The 22,153-nt window shown below is 39.7% G+C and overlaps 1 protein-coding gene across 1 annotated transcript in view; it reads right to left on the bottom strand.

The window, feature by feature from the left end:
- LOC126295473 (neuralized-like protein 4) overlaps window positions 1–22,153 on the bottom strand; it is a 254,899-nt gene that overhangs the window by 207,362 nt on the left and 25,384 nt on the right. The window contains exons 3-4 of the mRNA XM_049988010.1: window positions 18,247–18,360; window positions 6,583–6,736 (exon numbers count right to left, since the gene is read on the bottom strand). Coding sequence (XP_049843967.1) covers window positions 6,583–6,736; window positions 18,247–18,360 — 268 coding nt within the window. The remainder of the gene's footprint in view (window positions 1–6,582; window positions 6,737–18,246; window positions 18,361–22,153) is intronic.

Below are 22,153 nucleotides of genomic sequence, written 5' to 3'. Positions count from 1 at the left end.
TAACACAAGAACTTTCCTACAGCATAAATATCATTACAAGGCAAACATTGACAAGGATAATGGGAGTGTAGACAACTGAAATCAGGAAATCAGATAACAAACAAGGCATTAGAAGTGGTGGAAAAGTTTTCCCATTTGGGCAGCAAGAGATCTGACAGTGGCCAAACTAAAACCTCAGAACCAATTCCTGATGGAATCACTAATACCCTAAACACCTGAGAACACCAGTTTTATCTAAATGGATTAAAATTAAGTATGACAAAGATATAACTGACACAGCTTAAAACAACTTCCAAACTGCCCATAAAAATTACAAACTTAGGGATACACTTATGTCAAAAGTCCTGGGGATAGGTGTAGACTAAATTTATAGAGGTCTTCTCACCTAAGCTATTTGGCAAACTACTTGAACAGTCTAGCATTTGTGAATACTTAGTGATCAGTGCTGCATTTTCAGAAGTCAGTTTGAAGCTTGCTGCAAGTACAGTTCTGCGCAATACCTTTTCCGATCAAACTGTTTACTGTCTGAACCTTTTTTGTATGTACATCATTTAAAACGTTAAATGAAAGGTTCATGATAAATTATCCAGAGAGAGCTATTTCTGCAAAAAGTGTTGTGCAGAAACTGATCAGTAAAGTCAGCAACAGGTTCCCTCACTAACGCTGAAGTTCACCAAAAATACTGAACGATGTTGGAAAAAGACAGATTGCTACTCGACAAACACCATACTCGACAAACACCATACTCGACAAACACCATACTCGACAAACACCATACTCGACAAACACCATACTCGACAAACACCATACTCGACAAACACCATACTCGACAAACACCATACTCGACAAACACCATACTCGACAAACACCATACTCGACAAACACCATACTCGACAAACACCATACTCGACAAACAAGCAAGCACATGTCACGCACAGACGACCGCCAACTACAGCATCTCAGGCTGGAATGCCCAGCTGCAGTTGGCAGTCTTGTATACTTGCTGCTTGCTTTTTGTGTGTGTGTGTGTGTGTGTGTGTGTGTGTGTGTGTGTGTGTGTGTGTGTCTACTGACGAAGGCCGTGACTGAAAGCTTTGTGTAAGTGTCTTAATTGTCCCTGTCTGCCACTTGACATGTCTTCTTTACAGTAAGTAGCAATCTGTCTTTTCCTACATTGCTCATATTTCTACTCGGGAGCTTACATTGTTTGAAAATACTGAACGTATTCACACGACTGCAGTAAGAAGTCCACGGAAATCAACTAGACGTCTATCTTCCCAACTAAACATCGAATGAACATTATGCGAGAACGTGCAGAAGCTGTTACGTAAACAAGCATATAAAGTACGACTGATGCCAACATTAAAACCCTACAAATTATACACGAATTACATACACCATTGCAGAAAATTACTCATTTATGTCTCTGATGGTTATCTGGATCCAAGTCTTTACTTCACCTCAGACGAAGGACAATTTCACCTGAGTGGATACGTATACACTCATGACACGAGCTACCGGTCAACAGACAATCCCAGGGAATGCTCTGAGATGGCACCACATGATGTGAAAGTACCTGTTTGGTGTGCAGCTCCAGACCAATGCACTGTACGCCACCATCGTGAACTCTCAAGTGTACATGACAAAACTGTTGCAACGATTCATAGTGCAGCCAATAGAGGAAGAACAATAGTAGCCTATGCGTTTTTCTGACAAGATTGTGTTACGACATATACTTCACGAGTTTCAATGTCACACGCCTGTGAAGCTTTTGGAAAGAACATACAGTTTCCGCATGTTTACGGCCTCCCAGATTGCCCGATCTGTCTACCTGTGATTTTTCAGAGTGTACACACAGACAAGGTGAAAATATACATTTTCCTGGGTGAAAATACCCTCGGAACTGTGAAAGTTGTCAATTCCTTGAAGGGTGTAGCTTTTATACCTACTTCCCAGCACTTTAGGAAATGAAACACACAAAAAAACCAACACTTTTGGAAAGATCTTTTTGCGCAGCAACGTGCACGCTGCATATTTTCGTACGGAAGTATAAATTCGGTTTCCACCAGACATGACACATTAGTTTCCTTAGCACTCAAATCCATACTGCGATGTTCTTTCGTCAGGCAATCGTGGCTCACACCACGTTATCTTACCGGCAAACGAAAGCAGATATTAAAACATAGGACACCCGGTGTAGTCAGCTATTAACTACACCACTGTTAAGTAGAACAAATACACAAAGAGGAAAAGTTTATTGTTTAAATTAGTATAGTATACGTCTAGTACAGCTGCAAGAAAAGCTAAGCTGTCACATATAACATTGTTTTTAGTTTTTATTTCATTCTTAATTTTTTGCCTTTATCTATATTAAACACAAACATGCCAGTAAAATTTTAAATGAAGACATAAATGTCTTGACTTGGGGGCCCACAATTTTTCTAGGTGTTAAGTTCTGAGTGAGAGTCATAAAGAAATTCATCACGCATTCTCATGTGTAAAATAATCTGTCTCACATAAAAGGAATTTTACTTTGAAAATAATGCTTCTCGAACCATCATTTGCAATATTTTCCCGTGACCTGTTAGAAATCACAACAGTAGTTGCGTCAATTTCATCGAAAGCAGTCGTTGTTGTAAATGTCATATTTTCTCTGCAACTTAAGTCTTACATTAGTGTTCTGCTCTCGTTTATGTTTTATTGCTGCAGTATTATTCTGCAGCAGGCTAAAGTGAAATTCTTTGTTAGAGTATCAGTTCTTACCAGTCAAAATTACAAAATTGAAAAATGAAAAATTCTCAGGTTTTTCCGAGTTTTCTCCCGGATGAAAAATTCTGGGTTTTTCCCAGATTTCCTGTGTCTCCTGGGGCGCATACACCTTGTTTTTATTTGTGGGGTAATTTAGAGGGCAAAATCAATAGTAACAACCCATACACAACTGAAGAGATGGAAACAAACATTCACAATGTGACTGCTGAAATGTCATCAAATGAAATAGTAATAGTTTTCAGAAATGTGTTGAGATGTACCAAATCGTGTATCGAAGTTCACGGTGAACATTTTTAGCACCTCCTGTGGGCTATTAACCTGTTGTAAGTTCACTATGTAGTTTTTCAATACAACAATTTATTACTCTGTGTTACGTATTTACAATAAACAAGTAAATTGTCTATATGACACTGTATAATCTGAACTTAAAAGTTTAGCACAATAAGGAAGTATTACAATTAGAAACTATGTACATAATTTAAAACCTTTATGAAAATTTCTATCACTGACGCACCCCAAAAAAATGACGAAAGCAGAAAGAAGTGTATCGCTTATTACATTTTCACTGCTCACACAATCTAACTTTGGCTTCAGGCAGGATGTTTTATGTAAAGGTTCCTTAAATCACAGCTACCAGTCACAAACTTTGTCAATTACTGTATTACTTATTTATTTAGCAACATGTTTTGACGGAATACCTCATCTTCAGGCTAAATGGCATTACAAAAACAACTTTACAGTAAGGTCATACAAACATCAGTCCAGCTGCCAAAGTGACATCACCTCTTAATAAGTGTTCTCTTCTTCCACAGGATGACCACAGCATTTATGAAGAGACTATGTAACACCAGTATGACCTTACTGTAAAGGTTTTGTAATGCCATTTAGCCTGAAAATGAGGTATTCCCTCGAAACGTGTCGCCAAATAAATAAGTAATACAGTAGTTGAAAAAGTTTGTGACTGGTCGTGGTAATTTAAGAAATCGTCACATATTTCTTGAAACAGTCAAGGCCGAAAAATAGTCAAAATGACTTCAAATTCAGGATGTTTCAATTTTTTTACTCCGAACTTTATTCACAGCCCACTGCATACAGTACCTACATACATCATCACTGAATGTACCAGCAACATTATTTTTCTTACGACACACAGCTCAAGCGCGCGCGCGCACACACACACACACACACACACACACACACACACACACTCCACAAAAACCCTAATGACACTAACGGGACAAGCGCGAGAAATGGGGTGTTTTTAGGTGGGGGAAAACTAAATATAAACAGATTTAGACACCCTCACCCATACAAAACCACACAAAACTCCCCAAATACCACTAAACACAATATCATCTGGAATCGTACACTTCCCTTGAGCTATATAGCTCAACAGCAGCTCCCGATCCCATAAATTAGGATCAAACACTTCCCTTGGCCGATATAGTTCAAAAACATCTCCCGATACCAATATCAACATTCACAGCCACACTTGGGATCGGACACTTCCCTTGACCTGCGCACTGTTCATTTTATCCGTCATATCCATTCCTGAAGTAAAACAACAACCCATTAATTTGACTAAAATTACCACACGATGTACAGTGAACAACACTAAATTAACCTTCACACAAAATCGTTAACTCACTTAAACGAATTCCACTACAAACACAGCTGACACACTAGCAATTCTGGATAATGAGCAAAAGCAAACTGAGCCCATTACACCACACAAACGAAAACCCTGAACATACCACCAAAGGCCACAACAAACCACAACATGACAACATCTACAAACACGCCAGACCCACATCATGACGTCACACACGACAACACCCTTACATCACGGGTCAAAGCCAACGCATGGGATTGGGCGCTTCTGTCGATCCAAAATTGAGATGTACTCAAAACTAGTTTTTGCTTAAAATAGGGTGCAAATTCTCAGACTGTATTCATCCAGTGTTTTGTAATAAGAGTACTTATGACTTACAACAAACTTTAATTTCAAACTTTCTCAATTACATGCTTAACGTCAAATATTTAACACATTAACTGATTTGCAAAGTAATCAAACACTTCAAGCTACTTTATACACGGGAGGCCAATTATGTAAAGAATTGGGGGTTTATTGCTTCTAACTAGTTTGCGTATAAAATAATAATTCAGAAGTACCTTTAGGAAACAGTTTTCAACAAATTTATGATTCTAGGAACAAAGGAAATTTCATGTAATTGTGTTGCATATTAAAGCTTTATTCCCAGAGCCTTCAGTATAAAGCTATGAAAATTTATAATACACTGACAAAGAGAAACTTCAATGTAATGAAACTACATCTGCTGAAAAGATAATTACATGCCATCCTTGGGTAAAAATGTTAGCATTCAGTCACAGAATATCAAAATGATGGTAAATGTATCTTCATAGAGTAATGTAACAAATTTGCACTGATGGTCAAAAAATATGATTAATTTTTTTTCTTCACTTCTTTGTATGTGCCTAATTTATATTACTTATATTAATGGGTCTCCTGTATATTAAATCAATGATTTATATATGTAAAATCCGATACTGATGCACACCAACTATAGTAAGAAGAGAATTTCTGCGAAAAAAAGAAATTCACTGACACTTTGTTTAAATTAAAGGGTCAGAAATCCATTCCTAAAGTATGGGGCTGGAGCATAGTCCCACATAGAAGGGACATGTGGTTGAAAAGCTTGAAAAGCATGATAGGCAAGAAGAGAAAGCTTTTGAAATGTTGGAATAGAAACAGTAAATCCCCAACCCTTTATGGTATCAAACACCTATGTACAAAAGGGCTCCAACATTTTATTACTTTACAAAGGAGTTCATGCATAAAATATTTCAAGTTAACTGTGTGAGCGAGACAATGTTTCGGAAAGCTCTGAAATTACGCTTAAAGTTTGTTTAAGTCACAGCTGCCCTCATTACGAGCCACTGCACAAGTATAGACTAGGCAATTTACACTACATTTTTAAGCATCTACATCTACATGGATACTCTGCAGATCTGACTGAAGTGCCTGGCAGAGGGTTCATTGAACCACCTCCATAATTCTCTAATATTCCAATCTTGTATAGTATGAGGGAAGAACGAACACCTACATCTTACCATCCGAGTTCTGACTTCCCTTATTTTATGACGACGATCGTTTCTCCCTGCGTAGGTCGGCGTCAACGAAATATTTTTGCATTCGGAGGAGAAAGCTGGTCATTAGTAATAAAGCCTTGTGAAATAGTGATTGTTTTTGTTTCTTTTTTGAAGATGTTAATAACTTAATTGTTTTACATGATGGGCTGTCTCCAACAACAAAATGAATAAAAAACTGAAATGAACATTTCAGATCGTATTACATGAAAACATGATTGTGACAAAATGTATTTTCTACAGTGAATTACTTTAAAATGTATTAAGTGTAATTTAAAAATGAAGATGGTGCCTTCGTGCATCGGGAAACAATTTCAATCAAGACTAATTCTGAAATACAATCTAAATACCTAGTTTCAACCGATGGAATTTTGACATATTTCATTAGGTCACGCAGCAAAAGGTTTTTCTTGTTTCCTGTAAAATTACAGTCTGTGTATTTAGTACGATTTTAAATGACGCTCGTCAAATACGTGCTTGTGTTTTAGCAAATACTTCAGTGAATGTGGATACTGCAGTTAAATGTCAAATACAGAAAAATTCTCAGAGGCAGTTTGTCACAGAGCAAATTCCGCTTTGCCGAGTCGGCCGGGACACGGAATCGGGCATCGCTGAGCTGCAATTAGTGACAGGCAGTGCACTTACTGTCATCGGAATCTCCACGGGTCTCGTCATCGTCATCGATGACTGTCACCTGCGCACACTTCCCGTACATGTCGACAAAGCCGTAGACGCCGCTCGGAACGTCCCTCGTGGCCACTCCCTGCGACTCCTCGTTCACGTAGAACACCAGCTCACCCTGAAATGGATTGAGGCAGCGTTTCACACACAGACAGACAATTTGTGTCGGCAAAGCTAAAAGGAAATTCATTTAACAGCTGTGGAAAGTGGCAATAAAGAATTGCCGGAGTCCCGATTCAGGCTCCGAGACTTCCATACGAACTTAATTACGTGTACACGAAGACACTTCATTCGTCCAAGGAATCAAGACTCTCGACAATTTTGACTTCGATACTGGCAATATCTCTGGCTCCGGCTCTGGCCCTGGGAATTCCGAGATCTTCGAGAATATTTTAACTTTGAGTTCGGATAACAAATGACCAAAGCAATATTTTTTGTGATATGATTACAAATCAACATCAGATTTTCTCTTTACTTGTAGTATGAAATCTTGCTTGCAGCTAAATTTTGTGATTCTAGGTCAACAGGAAGTACCCTCTAGGCTTTGACGAGTCAGATTGCACGTGTCAAAGTGTGTGACACAATTGGCTATGTCTTTTGATTGCACTGCATCAGAAGTTCACATTTATTACATTATCAAGGGACCTTAGTATGTGACATAAATTTCAATTTGATACATTTAACAGACGGACACCCAGACAGTCAGGAGATAAATAAATAAATAAATAAATAAATAAATAAACAAACAAAAGAAGGGAAAAAATCATGTGATACAACAATAAGTTACAAATTTTCGGATTTTTTTCCTTTAGTTGTATTGTGAAGCCTTAATTCTTGCCAAATTTCATGATTCTAGATCAATGAGAAGTGTCCTGTAGGTTTTAATGAGTGAGTTTTTGAGTATCAAAATACGTGACATAAGTAGCTGTATCTTTCGATCGTGCTCGTTTAGAAACTTCAATTTTTTACACCACCAGGGGACCATAGACCTCAACTCGTCTACTTGCTCCTGAGAACGAAGTTTTCTTTTAGAGTCAGTCACGCGGACAGACAGACGACAAAGTCATCCCATAAGGATTCTGTTCTTAAGAACTGAGGCACCTCACCCTCAGAACTACCCTGCAGGTGTATTTTATAAACTTACCAGAGCCTTTACCTGCGTGGATCCCAACATTTTACTCGACTAATTAAACTGTTGTGGCATAAACGACACCCCTGCTGGGCATACGGGGCTATACTTTCCTGACCCGAGGTGGGATGACTCGTTAACAGAACGTGTCTCGAGCACGCAATTAACCTCAGAATGTGGGAGCATAATGACTGCTACTGACTTCACTCTTCTTCTGAACACAAGTAAATGTTCTTTTAAGGATTTTTAAACAGCGGTTCTAAAACTGTAATGTCTGCTGCTGGCAAGAGCACACACCTTACCAGACATGGCTGAGGCAGTAGCTGAACGAGTGTAGAGAGAGCTCAATATCGGGAATGCCCGCTTTATACCGTTTCAAACAAGTAACAACGATGCACTAGTGCCGAGAGTGACACTAACTGCCGAACACTAGACGAAACAGCTCGTGTAAATTTCTCGAGGTCTAAGTGAATAACGAGCATCTCGTACGTGTCGGGCTGAAAACGAGGACACTGCCGTTCTCTTTCCTGCAGTCTCGAACAGCCTGTCGTCTCGGGGACAATGTGGTTCGTGTAACTAAATTAAATAGGGTTTATTCACTGGAAGCAAGCTGTACTGAAGTACGTAACTGTACATCACGCAGATGCGTTTATGAGGATCTCGTAAATCATAAACTCACTTTCAAACTTTTACTCCTACACACTGGAACAGCTGGAGTTTTCGAATCCCGTAAAACTGTCATTGGTACAAAAACATCCCATCTTGGTATTTTTAAGGTTCGGTGCCTCAACTGCTGGAAACGGAACCTCCACAGAACCGCCACGTTGTCCACATGTCTGCCTGTCCAACAGCTGAGAACCTATTAACTCCGAAACAGACAGCTGTATAGAGTTGGCATTTGTGTCACGTACTGAGATCTACGGTCCCTTAGCAATGTAAAAAAAATTAACCTTCTAAGTCAATGCACTCAAAAGATACGGCCATTCGTGATACGGCCATTCGTGCTGCGTACTTAGATACTCGAAAACTCACTCGGCAGAATCTATGGGGTCCTTCTCGTTGGCCTAGGATACTGAATTTTGGCAAGAATTAAGGTTTCACTGAAAAACTAAAGGGAGGGGGGGGGGGGGGGGGGAATCAGAAAAAAATTGTTAATCCGTAATTATATCATGTGTCAAAAAAATTTTGTTTGGTCACTTATTATAAGACTGTCCCTCTGTCTATCTGTTAGCAACCCCTTTTCTCAGGAAAAAGGTACACATATCAAGTTGAAATTTCTGTCTCGTATTACAGTTTAAGGTCCCTCAGCAGTGTAATAAATGTAAGCTAAGTCAATGCACTCAAAAGACACAGTAACTTACATCACATACTTTGACACACACACGTACTCACTAATCTAAATGTGCAGGATACTTCCTGCTGACCTAGAATTATAAAATTTGACAAGTAGTAACGTTTTACAGAACAAGCAAAGCAAAAAAATCTGAATATGATTAATTTGTAATTCTATAACATAACAAAAATATGTCTTTGGTATTGACAAGCTATTGGTCCTGGGAATTCAGAGACTTTTGATGTCAGGTAATAATGTCAATAACAGATAAAAGTCAGAGAGATTCTCAATTTCTGGGACGCACAAGTTTTTCTGTAACAAATGCTTTAATTCGAAACTTTGAATATTTTCTTATTTTTTCCCTGTTGTTGTTGTTGTTGTTGTTGTTGTTGTGTTTTGTTGTTGTTTTTGTGTTCTTCAGTCCTGAGAGTGGTTTGATGCAGCTCTCCATGCTACTCCATCCTGTGCAAGCTTCTTCATCTCCCAGTACCTACTGCAACCTACATCCTTCTGTATCTGCTTAGTATATTTATCTCTTGGTCTCCCTCTATGATTTTTACCCTCCAATACTAAATCAAATAAAATATGCAAATAGATGAACACTGTGGTAACACAACGAAATCTCAAATTTTTATAAAGATACAGTCAAGTCAAAAAGTTTTCCGTACAAAATAACTTTTCTACATGTGAGCGAGAAGAGAGAACGCAGAATCATCGTGTTACCACTGCCTAAAACTGGTCTGCACTTTGATGGACAGTATCTACAAGTAAACATCACATTGTAAACGATGGCAGCCAATCAGAAAATAGTTTAGGAGAACAATTTTAAAAAAAAAATTATATATTTAAAAAAAATGTTTCAAAGCCCCAGTCAAATCTTCACCAGTTTTCTCCTAGACTAACTTCAGCTGTCCCTTCACAACCCAATTTGCCTGCCTCTCAGAACTCTAGCAGTTCTGTCTGAAGCTGTCGGCAAGACACGCTTTCGGCCCTGTGCGGAAGTTGCCGGCAAGTTCGCACCGTCGGTTTAACCAAAGAGCGAGTGCGGGAGGCAGGTCACACGTGCCGACCCTGGAGGGTTTCGGGGGGGGGGGCAGAAGTCCGTCACTTCTCTCTCTCTCTCTCTCTCTCTCTCTCTCTCTCTCTCTCTCTCTCGTTATCCACCCTTCGAGCAGAACATACGTCTTTCTCTAAAGGCACACCCTCCGGCTCCACACCTCACGACCCTCAGCCGACAGAACTCGACTCGAACCACCTCCCCTCCCGTCGCCCACTTTCTTCGGTTTGTCCGATCGTACAGACTGGTCTACACCTGGTTAACTTCCTACTCTACACGCACCCCCTGTATCCCGTATACTGTAATACGGGGTGCCCGAAAGCACTGACGAGCTTTAAGGACAGATTCCTTACACCGCAACAAGAAAAAAGTGTAGTGTAAACATTAGTTCTAAAATGCGTAACTTCAAGAGCTTTAAGCACTCGGTCATCTTCACTAGAGTAAATGACGTTCCTTCTGCTGAACCAGAGTTTAGAGCTCTTACAGGGTGTGTATGTGGACAGAGAAAACAAATTCCCGGATTTTTCCCGGTTGAAAATACACATTCTCCCGGGTGAAAATACACTTTTTCCAAGTTAAGTCACAGCATACTCTTCCACGTCACTGTAAATCCTTTGAATGTTTGTGGTTTTATATACCGACTTAGAATATCCCAGCACTTTAGACAACGAAACTCGTGGGAAAGGGGGGGGGGGGGGGGATGTATGCACTGAACTCGAGATTGCGATTCGCTTTTGTAACCAGTCATAGCGCACGTCACGTGATCTCGCCAGCTGATGACAGCACAGGATACGTGATGTAGTCAGCCAATAGCAAGATCACTCCTAAGTAGCACGTACACACAAATAAGAAAAGTTAATGGTTTAAATTAAGATACATCACACAAATGTGCCTGTAAAATATTTAATAATGATTCAAATGTCTGATCTGGGCTCTAAATTCTTCTAAATGGTTGTCCTGAAAGACTTTATTTTTAAATGGAGTCAAACTCTTTGTGATTTAAGAAACTCATCGTACACAGTTCATCTTGCGCAAAAGGAAATTTGATTTGAATTTAACGCTTTTCAAACCACCGTTCGCAATATTTTCCCGTGACCTGTTAGAAATTGATTCGTTTCAGCAGTTGCAAGGGAGCGCCAGATAACAGGTGTCACATCGCTTGCGTAGCTACGGTGACGCACGAAGTCCGTATGTTCGTAAGTGTAAAACATTAAAAGATCTTACATTATGTCACAAAAGAAACAAGACATCAGGGGATACTCAAAGAGCATAGGAAATTCGTAAACCACACTAAAATGCATAATTCGGCTTAAGTGTACATTCGTATGTCCATATTCGGATGTAAATTTTCTTAGAGTACCAGTGCTGTATTATCTCATGTTTGGTTCTTTATTATGGCATAATGACATACATGCACTTGAAATGTAGCGAAGAGTTGAAACCAGCCAAGAGTGTGAAATTAAACACTTTGTTTCAAATAAATTGACAGCCTCAGCAGAAAAGATTAAAAGCCAAATCTCTTTAGCAAACCGACAAAAATAACTTCATTGTTGTGCACGGCAATTAATGCTTGACTATCAGAAAAGAGGAAATAAAATCTGAAACTATTCACATATTTTAGCCTTCCGTAATTATGCGAACGTATTTTAATTCATTTGATATCTCCTGGCCACAAATATCCGTTTTGTCATCATTTAACGTGAGAGCAATAAACTAAGAGGAAACAACAGGAGACGACCCATCTCAACTCTGACTGCTCTGTGCATCAGCCCCGCATCTACCGTATTTCCGAACCGGGGCAACATTAAGTAGTAGCACCCAGCCACACTTCTGCAACCAGAAGCGGGAGAAGGTACGACTCATACGCGGCTCAACTGCACACGCGCAAGAGCCCGCCCGCAACTGCTCTAACGAATCTAATTTAAACAGGTGTCGCGTCACGCTCATCAGAGGCAATGTGCTGGTATGAAGCATTGCACAGTCTTCCTAAACCTTCGCCACACTGTGCTGTTTGCAGACGCTTGTATGAGCACTGTGTTTTGTTGTTGTGTACGCTGCAATTCCTTTGCAACTTAAGTTTTATTTCCGTTTTTTCCCCCCCTCCTTCATGTTTTGTTGCTGCAGTATTATTCTGCAGTAGCGGGATACAGTAATATCCTTTGTTGGAGTATTGGTTCTTAGCAGTCAAATTCACAAAAATGTAACTGAAAACCAAAATGATGAAAAATTCCCAGGTCTTTCCCGGTTTTCTCCCCAATGAAAAAATTCCCGGGTTTTTCCCGGATCTCCCGGTTGTCCCAGGTCGTATACACCCTGTCTTAAATTACGCACTTTAGACCCCACGTTTACCAGACCTTTTTTTCTCGATTTGTCATAACGAACTTGTCTGTAAAGCTCGTCAGTGCTTTTTGGTACACACTGTATAAGCTCCGTATTTGTCCAAATTTCCAGTTTTATTGTTTAACATCGGCCTCGGACACCCACTCAAGAGCCCTCACTGTTCAACCACCTATTCACCTGTCTGTGTAAGTAAATCCATTCCTTTTAAGTACCTAAACATTGTCATCATCTGCAGACTGAGCTTTACAACCTGCGCCAATACAGGGAAGTGTAACAACAAATTTGCTGCAACCCCATTTGTCACAAGAAGCACACCTATACGAATTCGCAGAGGGTTCATCGAACCACCTTCACAATTCTCTATTACTCCAATCTCGTATAGCACGAGGAAAGAATGAACACCAATATTTTTCCGTATGAGCTCCGATTTCCCTTATTTTATTGTGGTGATCGTTCCTCCCTATGTAGGTCGGTGTCAACAAAATATTTTTGCATTCGGAGGAGAAAGTTGGTGATTGAAATTTTGTGAGAAGATTGTGTCGCAACGAAAAACGCCTTTCCTTTAATGATGTCCATCCCAAGTCCTGTAACGTTTCTGTGACACACTCTCCCATAATTCGCGATAATACAAAATGTCCTGCCGTTCTTTGAACTTTTTCGATGTAGTCTGTCGATCCTATCTGGTAAGGATTCCACACCATGCAGCAGTACTCTAAAAGAGGACAGATAAGCGTAGTGTAGGCAGTCTCCTTAGTAGGCCTCTTACATTTTCTAAGTGTCCTGCCAATAAAACGCAGTCTTTGGTTAGCCTACCCCACAACATTTTCTGTGTGTTCCTTCCAATTTGTAATTGCAATACCTAGGTATTTAGTTGAATTTACAGCATTTAGATTAGACTGATTTATTGCGTTATTGTTATTTAGGGTCAACTGCCACTTTTTGCACCATTCAGATATCTTTTCTAAATCATTTTGCAGTTTGGTTTGATCTTCTGATGACTTTATTAGTCGACAAACGACAGCGTCGTCTGCAAACAACTGAAGACTGCTGCTCAGATTGTCTCCCAAATCGTTTCTACAGGTAAGGAACAGCAAAGGGCCTGTAACACTACCTTGGCAAATGCCAGAAATCACTTCTGTTTACTCGAAGACTTTCCGTCAATTACAACAAACTGTGACCTCTCTGACAGGGAGTCACAAATCCAGTCACATAACTGAGACGATATTCCATAAGCACACAATTTCACTATAAGCCGCTTGTGTGGTACAGTGTCAAAAGCCTTCTGGAAATCAAGGAATACAGAATTAATGTGAAATCCCTTGTCAATAGCACTCAGCACTTCATGTGAATAAAGAGCTAGTTGCGTTTCACAAGAATGATCCTTTCTAAATCCGTGTTGACCGTGTGTCAATAGAACGTTTTCTCGGAGGTAATTCATAATGTTCGAACACAATGTACGTTCTAAAATCCTGCTGTATATCGACGTTAAAGATATGGGCCTGTAATTTAGTGGATTACTCCTACTAACTTTCTCGAATATTGGTGTGACTTGTGCAACTTTCCAGTCTTCGGGTACAGACCTTTCGTCAAGCGAACGGCTGTGTACGATTGTTAAGTACGGAGCCAATGCATACTCTGAAAGGAACCTAATTGGTATACGGTGTGGACTAGAAGACTTGCTTTTATTAAGTGATTTAAGTTGCTTCACTACTCAGAGGATATTTACTTCTAAGAGCTCTGATCCTGGTTTCTGTATAGTTTGTTCCTCACATCATAAATGCTATAGTAAGCATTCAGGATGAATCGCCTAAAGCTCGCATTGCAAATATTGCGGAAATGAAAAGTGCTGTCACTGTGCGGTTTTTGCAGAACGGATTGAAGGTCACGGGCTCTTATTGTTAGCTAATTGACAGACTGTAATAATACTTAGAAAGTGTATTTTTTGTGTAAACGTACACTTTTTTAATGGACCAATGCCTTAGTGATTAGTAAACTAAGAGAAGGGTAAATTAGAATGCCAGTGACGTTTGTCGCAGTATTCTAGTGCGAGTCATTTATGAAATACAGTGTTTTGAAAAGTTCCCACACTGACACCTGTACAGCCCCTCTGGTAGCACACACGACAGAACAGTACGAGTACACACACTAGTTATGTGGACTCTGCCCAGTAACTAGACAACTGACTGGCGCTGTTCGTGTTCAGTGCGACTGCCAGCAGTAGGAATACAAGCTTTCAGTCCGGTACGGGACGACTGCTGCACACGTGGTAGCATTTCAGCAGTGGTGTCCGAGCAGGCTGCACTAATATGTTGTTCCGCACCGTCGGGTGTAGTCGGTATGTCCTCTTAGACAGGGTCTCACGCTTTACCCACAGAAATTAGTCTACGGGCGTCAAATTTGGGGAAACGGGTCAGCAAAGGCACGGGGCCTCTGCGTCCGATCCAACGATTTGGAAACAGTTTGTGATGACTGTAGTATGAGGGCATTTCGAAAAGTAAAGATACAATGGCTCGCAGTCCTTAAATAGAGGAGAGCTGCATCAAACCAGTCTCAGCACTGAAGACCACAACAACAACATTTAGAAAATGTCAGTTGCATCTTAGTAACTGGATTACTTGTTATTTTTCGACATAATCACCCCCGTTATGCAAACATTTGTTAAGTTGGTGCACAAGCTTTTGTATCACACAGTCATAGAAGGTTGCTGCTGTAACGGTACTTTGACTACTGCGCCTCCGCCAATACAAAGATATGATTTACGATCGCGCACGCAGAAGAGTGCTGCGCCAGTGATGGATTTTTATAAATAATTTTGATTTTTTTTTTTACTTTTGCATAGGTGTTTGTTTTTAACAACTAATTGATTACTCTCTTGTCTTCATACGTTCAAGACGTGTATTTTTCGGCACTGTGTTAAATATGCTTTTAAGTGGAAATTAGAACTATATTACGAAACGAGGTTATTTCAGTACTGATTCGAAATGGTTATTGACAAATTTATAAATTAATCCTGACAGTGACAACTTAAAGAAATTTTCATCAGACAGAGAACAAGCGGACCAGCAAACAATGAGAAAAAGGACACCCTACAAGAAAATTAAGAAGGTTTCCAGACGCAGCCACGAAGACTGTATTCTAATAAATACTATGTTTCTAACAAGATTATAAGGTAAATTTCAACTAGTTTCTGATGCTATTTCCTTACAGTCGCTTTTTGTAATGTTGCCGACACGGTCTGCCATGCATGGTCAAATTACAGCACTATCTCAATCAGTAATACAAAGTCCCCCTTATCCGTAACTTATTCCATCAAAATTCAAAACCCAATCAGATTTCCTATTTTGCATTTTCACGGCAGAATCCCGAGGAAAGAAAACACTACACCGCCTGTTTTCAGAACCACATTTCAACTTCATCTTTGATCTCCTCATTGTCGTAGAATGATTTTCCACCAAGATGTGACTTCAGGTAACGGATGACACGAAGGTCCGGGCTGTATGGCGGATGGTCCAATACGTCCCATTTGAATTGTTTGAGTAGTGCTTTGGTTACGAGCGCTGTCTGAGGCTGAGCGTTGTCACGAAGCAAGCGGACTCCACTTGTCAGCATTCCCCTGCATTTGTTTTGAGTTGCCCTTCGAAGACATTTCAACATCTGGCAATATGCAGCAGCATTAATTGTTGTTCGAGGAGGCATAATTCCAACAGAAGAATGCCTCGTCTGTCCCAAAAACCAGAAGAAACAATATTCTTCGCTGAAAATGACATTTTGCATTTCCTGGAATTTGGTCAATCCGAATGACTCCATTATATTGACTGTTGCTTGGATTCAGGTGTATGGTGATAAATATACCAAGGAGACTCATTAAGTCCTTTGTGGTTTTGCCTCCCTCTAAACCCACTATCCAACATGCTAAATAATACAAATTATGGATATATTATTACTGGAACATACCAACACAAAATCACACATTTGCTATACATGGATGACCTAAAACTACTGGCAGCAACAAATCAACAACTCAACCAATTACTAAAGATAACAGAAGTATTCAGCAATGATAATGGCTTTTGGAACAGACAAATGTAAGAAAAATAGCATAGTCAAGGGAAAACACACTAAAGAAGATTACATATTGGACAAGCACAGCGACTGCATGGAAGCGATGGAAAAAACAGATGCCTATAAATATCTAGGATACAGACAAAAAATAGGAATAGATAATACAAATATTAAAGAAGAACTAAAAGAAAAATATAGACAAAGACCATCAAAAATACTGAAAACAGAATTGACAGCAAGAAACGAGACAAAAGCTATAAATACCTATGCTGTACCAATATTGACCTACTCATTTGGAGTACTGAAATGGAGTAACACAGACCTAGAAGCACTCAATTCACTTACACGATCACAATGCCACAAATATAGAATACATCACATACATTCAGCAACAGAAAGATTCACATTAAGCAAAAAGGAAGCAGGAAGGGGATTTATCGACATAAAAAAACCTACATTATGGACAGGTAGACAATTTAAGAAACTTCTTCATAGAACGAGTGGAAACTAGCAAAATACACAAAGCAGTCAGTCATATAAATACATTGGATACACCAATGCAATTTCATAACGACTTCTACAACCCTTTAGATCACGTAACATCAACTGATACGAAGACAGTAAATTGGAAAAAGAAAACACTACATGGCAAGCACCTGTACCATCTAACACAGCCACATATCGAGCGAGACACATCCGTCACGTGGCTAAAAAAAAGGCAATATATACAGTGAGACGGAAGGATTCATGATTGCAATACAGGATCAAACAATAAACACCATATATTACAGCAAGCATATTATTAAAGATCCCAATACCACAACAGATAAATGCAGACTTTGCAAACAACAAATAGAAACAGTAGATCACATCACAAGCGGATGTACAATACTAGCAAATACAGAATACCCCAGAAGACATGACAGTGCAGCAAAAATAATACATCAACAGCTTGCCATACAACATAAACTAATAAAACAACACGTTCCCACATACAAGTATGCACCACAAAATGTACTGGAGAATGATGAATAAAAATTATACTGGAACAGAACCATTATAACAGATAACACAACACCACATAACAAACCTGACATCATACTCACCAATAAAAAGAAGAAATTAATACAACTAATCGAAATATCCATACCCAATACAACAAATATACAAAAGAAAACAGGAGAAAAAATTGAAAAATACATCCAACTGGCTGAGGAAGTCAAGGATATGTGGCTTCAGGATAAAGTTGACATTATACCAATTATACTATCAACTACAGGAGTCATACCACACAATATCCACCAGTACGTCAACGCAATACAGCTACATCCAAAGCTATATATACAACTACAGAAATCCGTAATTATTGATACACTTTCAATTACCCGGAAGTTCCTAAATGCAATATAACATATACCGTACAGTCACACTTGATCAAGGCCCGCGTCACTTTCCAATTTTAACCAGACATAATGTCTGAGAAAGGAAAGAAATAATAATAATAATAATAATAATAATAATAATAATAGATAATGTGGTAAAAAGCATAATTTATCTCACTTTCTGAAGAAGAAGAAGAAGAAGATGATGATGATAATTAAGGGAGAGATACTTCACATTCCAAATTTAGTACTTTTGTTGGGGATGTTGCAAATGAAATCAGAGAATGTACCCATCATGTCAGCCAGTGAAAAATAATCAGCTCACCTCTGAGGTACGCATGACCCCGACGCAGTCACCTTCCGACAGCTTCTCCAAGTCTTCGCCGTACACCTCCACGATAGACTGGCCGTCTTTGAGCACCGAAGTCCCTGATAGAATCTGCAACCAAAAAGGCCAGGCTACAGCACCACTATACCATATTACGTACACTGACAAAAACGGCCACAAATAATGCAGAAATACGTGTTACGACACAAGATAACTGCAAAAAACTAGTTCACATTCAATGAAAAGTAAATTAAATGACATTTAGGGGCAGCTAGAATTATTTATTTTAAGAAACTCCTATTTTAGGTTTATGTGCAGTCCAGACTAAAAAAAACACAAAACTGAGGATAACACAAAAACGAGGAAAATGTTAAACCCCCCACCTCTGCCCCGAATATGAGTATAAGCAAATTTACTTGGCATATATGATTAAAATAGCAATACACTCCAATATTTCACATACAATCTGTCTAAGTGAAGGAAATTAAGAGTGCAATACAATGATTATACAATAATCTCTGATATTGGGTTTAATCAGTTCTTTAAAAAAATCACAGACGTGTAACAGCGAGTAAAAAACTCGTCAAAGAATTTGTAATTGGCCGAGCACATTCTACGAGACTGAGTGTTTGAATTTAAAAGCTTGACGACTGATACTGTATCTAAACACAGTACGTCCAAAATACGTGCAAAAAGATGAGACCGAGTCTTAAGTGGCACACGGACGGGTGGCGGGTGAGCCCCTCCGTTAAGTATTAGCTGGGCCACAAACACTTTGCGACGACTGTCTCGTTTTTTCGGTGCCGCTGCAACTTAGCAGTAGTCGTTCTGTAACAGCGCATCGAAGCTAAATACTGCAAGTCGTGTCGGCAACACTGATCGTGGATTATGTCAGTATTTCCTCTCTCACACCTTCCCTCTCCACAATGGCCTAAAATATTCCCTTACCTCTGCCACCATCCACGGTGCGACCTGTCTGTCTTTTGTGCCACTCGTAACTCATTCAATCGAGCGAGATGTGAAGCGAGAACTTAGAACCGAGGTAAACTTTACTATGAAGAAATGTGAAATCGGGGAATTTCTAGCATTGATCTTATGGGCTTTTCACAGGGGTAGGAATTTATGGCATAGAATAGAGAAAAACTTAAAATTGGAGAATATAAAATCGAAGTTCCTCTGTAAACGGAGTTAAGGATTGCGTTTTATGGTCACGTGTCACGAAGGGGCCCAGAAACGACATCTAAAATGGTAGTGACCCACTTTTAAAAGAAGAGAAACCAAAGGGGATCTTGTTCACAGAGGCTGAAAAGAATCTACGAGAACTTGAAATTTCCTAAAGGTATCAGAGAGCGTGATTCGCTTCAGGAGTAATAACAAACATACAAAGGACTCCAAGAAAAGAGAAAGCAGAAAGCGGAGTAAAGTTAGCAGAATCACAGAATTAACAATGACAGGTGTTTTGGCTGCACTTGTGTTTAAGATAGTGTGGGATGTGTATCGGCTACACATTTTCACTGCAGAATGTATATTGATGTTATACGTTCAGAAAATATACGTAAAGAAACCAGTGTTTGGTGATATTTTATAGTTGATACTAATGACAGAACGCAGTAAATATGCTCAACAGATGTGACCACTTACGAGATGTGATGAAAAAGCAACAGGAAGTTTTTAATTTCACGGGCTCCATACATCCGACTTTTTTTTATCTTCTTGGTACACATGTTCCTGACGTACATTCATATTTTCACCTATTTTTAACACTTAATTTACAGCTGACAGTTGAAAAGGTTATTGGTGTTTTCGAGTGCTCGGCGAAATTTTACTTTCGAAAAAGATGGATCGAAAAGTTTGCATTAGATTTTGCTCGAAAAATGGACTACAGTGGAGCACTGCATTTGACAGTGGCTCTCAGCAAATCTACTACGAGTAAGATGAGAGGTTACAAGTGGTAGAAATGTTTCAAAGAGGGTTGAGAAGATGTCGAAGATTGGGAGTCTCCCGGACACCCTAGCACATCAATTACTGGTGACAATACAGAAGAGGTAAAGAAACCTTTTCCGGAGAATTGCTGAATCGCCATCAGAGAGGTTGCCTATTAAGTCTGCATACCCTTTCACTTGCGCCTAGCTTTTTTTTTCCCCTTTCTTTTCTTTCTTCTTTTTTTGTGGCACGAATGTATAGCAGAGAAGTTCATTCCGAAACACACTAATTTTGACCAAAAAAAACATGGTTAGGAGGACAATATTCGGAAATTGCAGAATCAAGTCGACGAAGATCAAGAAGTTCTAAAGACTGTTAAGAAGGGTAATGAAACACAGGTATACGAGCACAAAGTCAAAACTGAGGCCCCGTTGGGCTGATGGAAACTGCCCGGAAAAGATTTGACAATTTCAATCACACGTGAAGGTTCTTCTCACTGGTTTCTACAGTTACAGTAGGACAGTATGTCACAAGTTCCTGCCTTATTGCCATCTCGTAAATAACAAAAATCATCTCGAAGTCGTGCTCAATTTGAGTGGTTCAATCTAAAGAAAACTACCGGAACTGTGGCGAAACAACTCGTGCAATTCGCCTTCACGATAATGCCCCTGCTCACAACTCGATACTGGTTCATAATTTTTGGGGGGAAAAAGAAAAGAGCGCTACGCCACGTCCCTTCAGCAACTGTATTCGCCTGACACAGTCTCCCGTGACTTCTTTCTATTCCCGAGGACGAAGAGAATTGCGAAAGGACACTGTTTTGCCACCACTCGCGAGACAAAAAACAGACTTTCCAAAGGTGCATAATACTGTAACAAAAAGGGAGTTCGGGAACAGCTTCTGAAACAGGAAAATGTGACAGCACAAGTGTACAAAGATTCCAAGACTTACCAAGCGGGAAAGCGCCGGTAGATAGGCACAATAAAATAACACACAAATACACACACGAATTTCGAGCTTTCACAACCGGCGGCTGCTTCGTCAGGAAAGAGGGAAGGAAAAGGAAAGATGAAAGGATGTGGGTTTTAAGGGAGAGGGTAAGGAGTCATTCCAATCCCGGGAGCAGAAAGACTTACCTTAGGGGGAAAAAAGGATAGGTATATACTCGCGCGCGCGCACACACACACACACACACACACACACACACACACACACACACACACACACATTTATACATACACAGACACAAACAGACATATTTTCTGTCTGTGCCTGCTTGTGTGTGTGTGTGTGTGTGTGTGTGTGTGTGTGTGTGTGTGTGTGTGAGTGAGTGTGAGTGCGCGCGCGCGCTAGTATATACCTATCCTTTTTTCCCCCTAAGGTAAGTCTTTCTGCTCCCGGGATTGGAATGACTCCTTACCCTCTCCCTTAAAACCCACATCCTTTCATATTTCCCTTGCCTTCCCTCTTTCCTGACGAAGCAGCCGCCGGTTGCGAAAGCTCGAAATTTTGTGTGTGCGTGTTTGTGTGTTATTTTATTGTGCCTGTCTACTGGCGCTTTCCCGCTTGGTAAGTCTTGGGCCGCTGCAGGACAGAAAATTTAATGGCGAGTCACACAATTATGTTTCATTCAAGCATTCAGTAGCCAACTGCAGAAACCATTTTTCCCTTTCCACACATCCTGTAGTTTTCTTCTAGATTTTTCCAAATTATCTGTCTCTGTTGCAGTTTGTGGTGATTATAGTATTGTGGTAGCGTATGAAGATTGTGAATTTGCCCGCCAAACAGTCATTTGTTACGAAAAATTTTGCCCGCCCTGCTGCATCTTTCTCAACCATTGTTTGCAATAGAGCAATCATTTACATTGACGAGAAAATATTTCAACCTAAATTCGAGTCAAATCTTTATTAATCAGACTTATATTACTCCCTTTTTGACTTACGATTATACATCCTATTACAATGGAATGCGGTAAGGTACA

The sequence above is a fragment of the Schistocerca gregaria genome, chromosome 11 (genome assembly GCF_023897955.1).
Source record: "Schistocerca gregaria isolate iqSchGreg1 chromosome 11, iqSchGreg1.2, whole genome shotgun sequence".
In the NCBI taxonomy this organism is placed as follows: Eukaryota; Metazoa; Arthropoda; class Insecta; order Orthoptera; family Acrididae; genus Schistocerca; species Schistocerca gregaria.
This window is presented reverse-complemented; position numbering and strand designations above follow the sequence as displayed.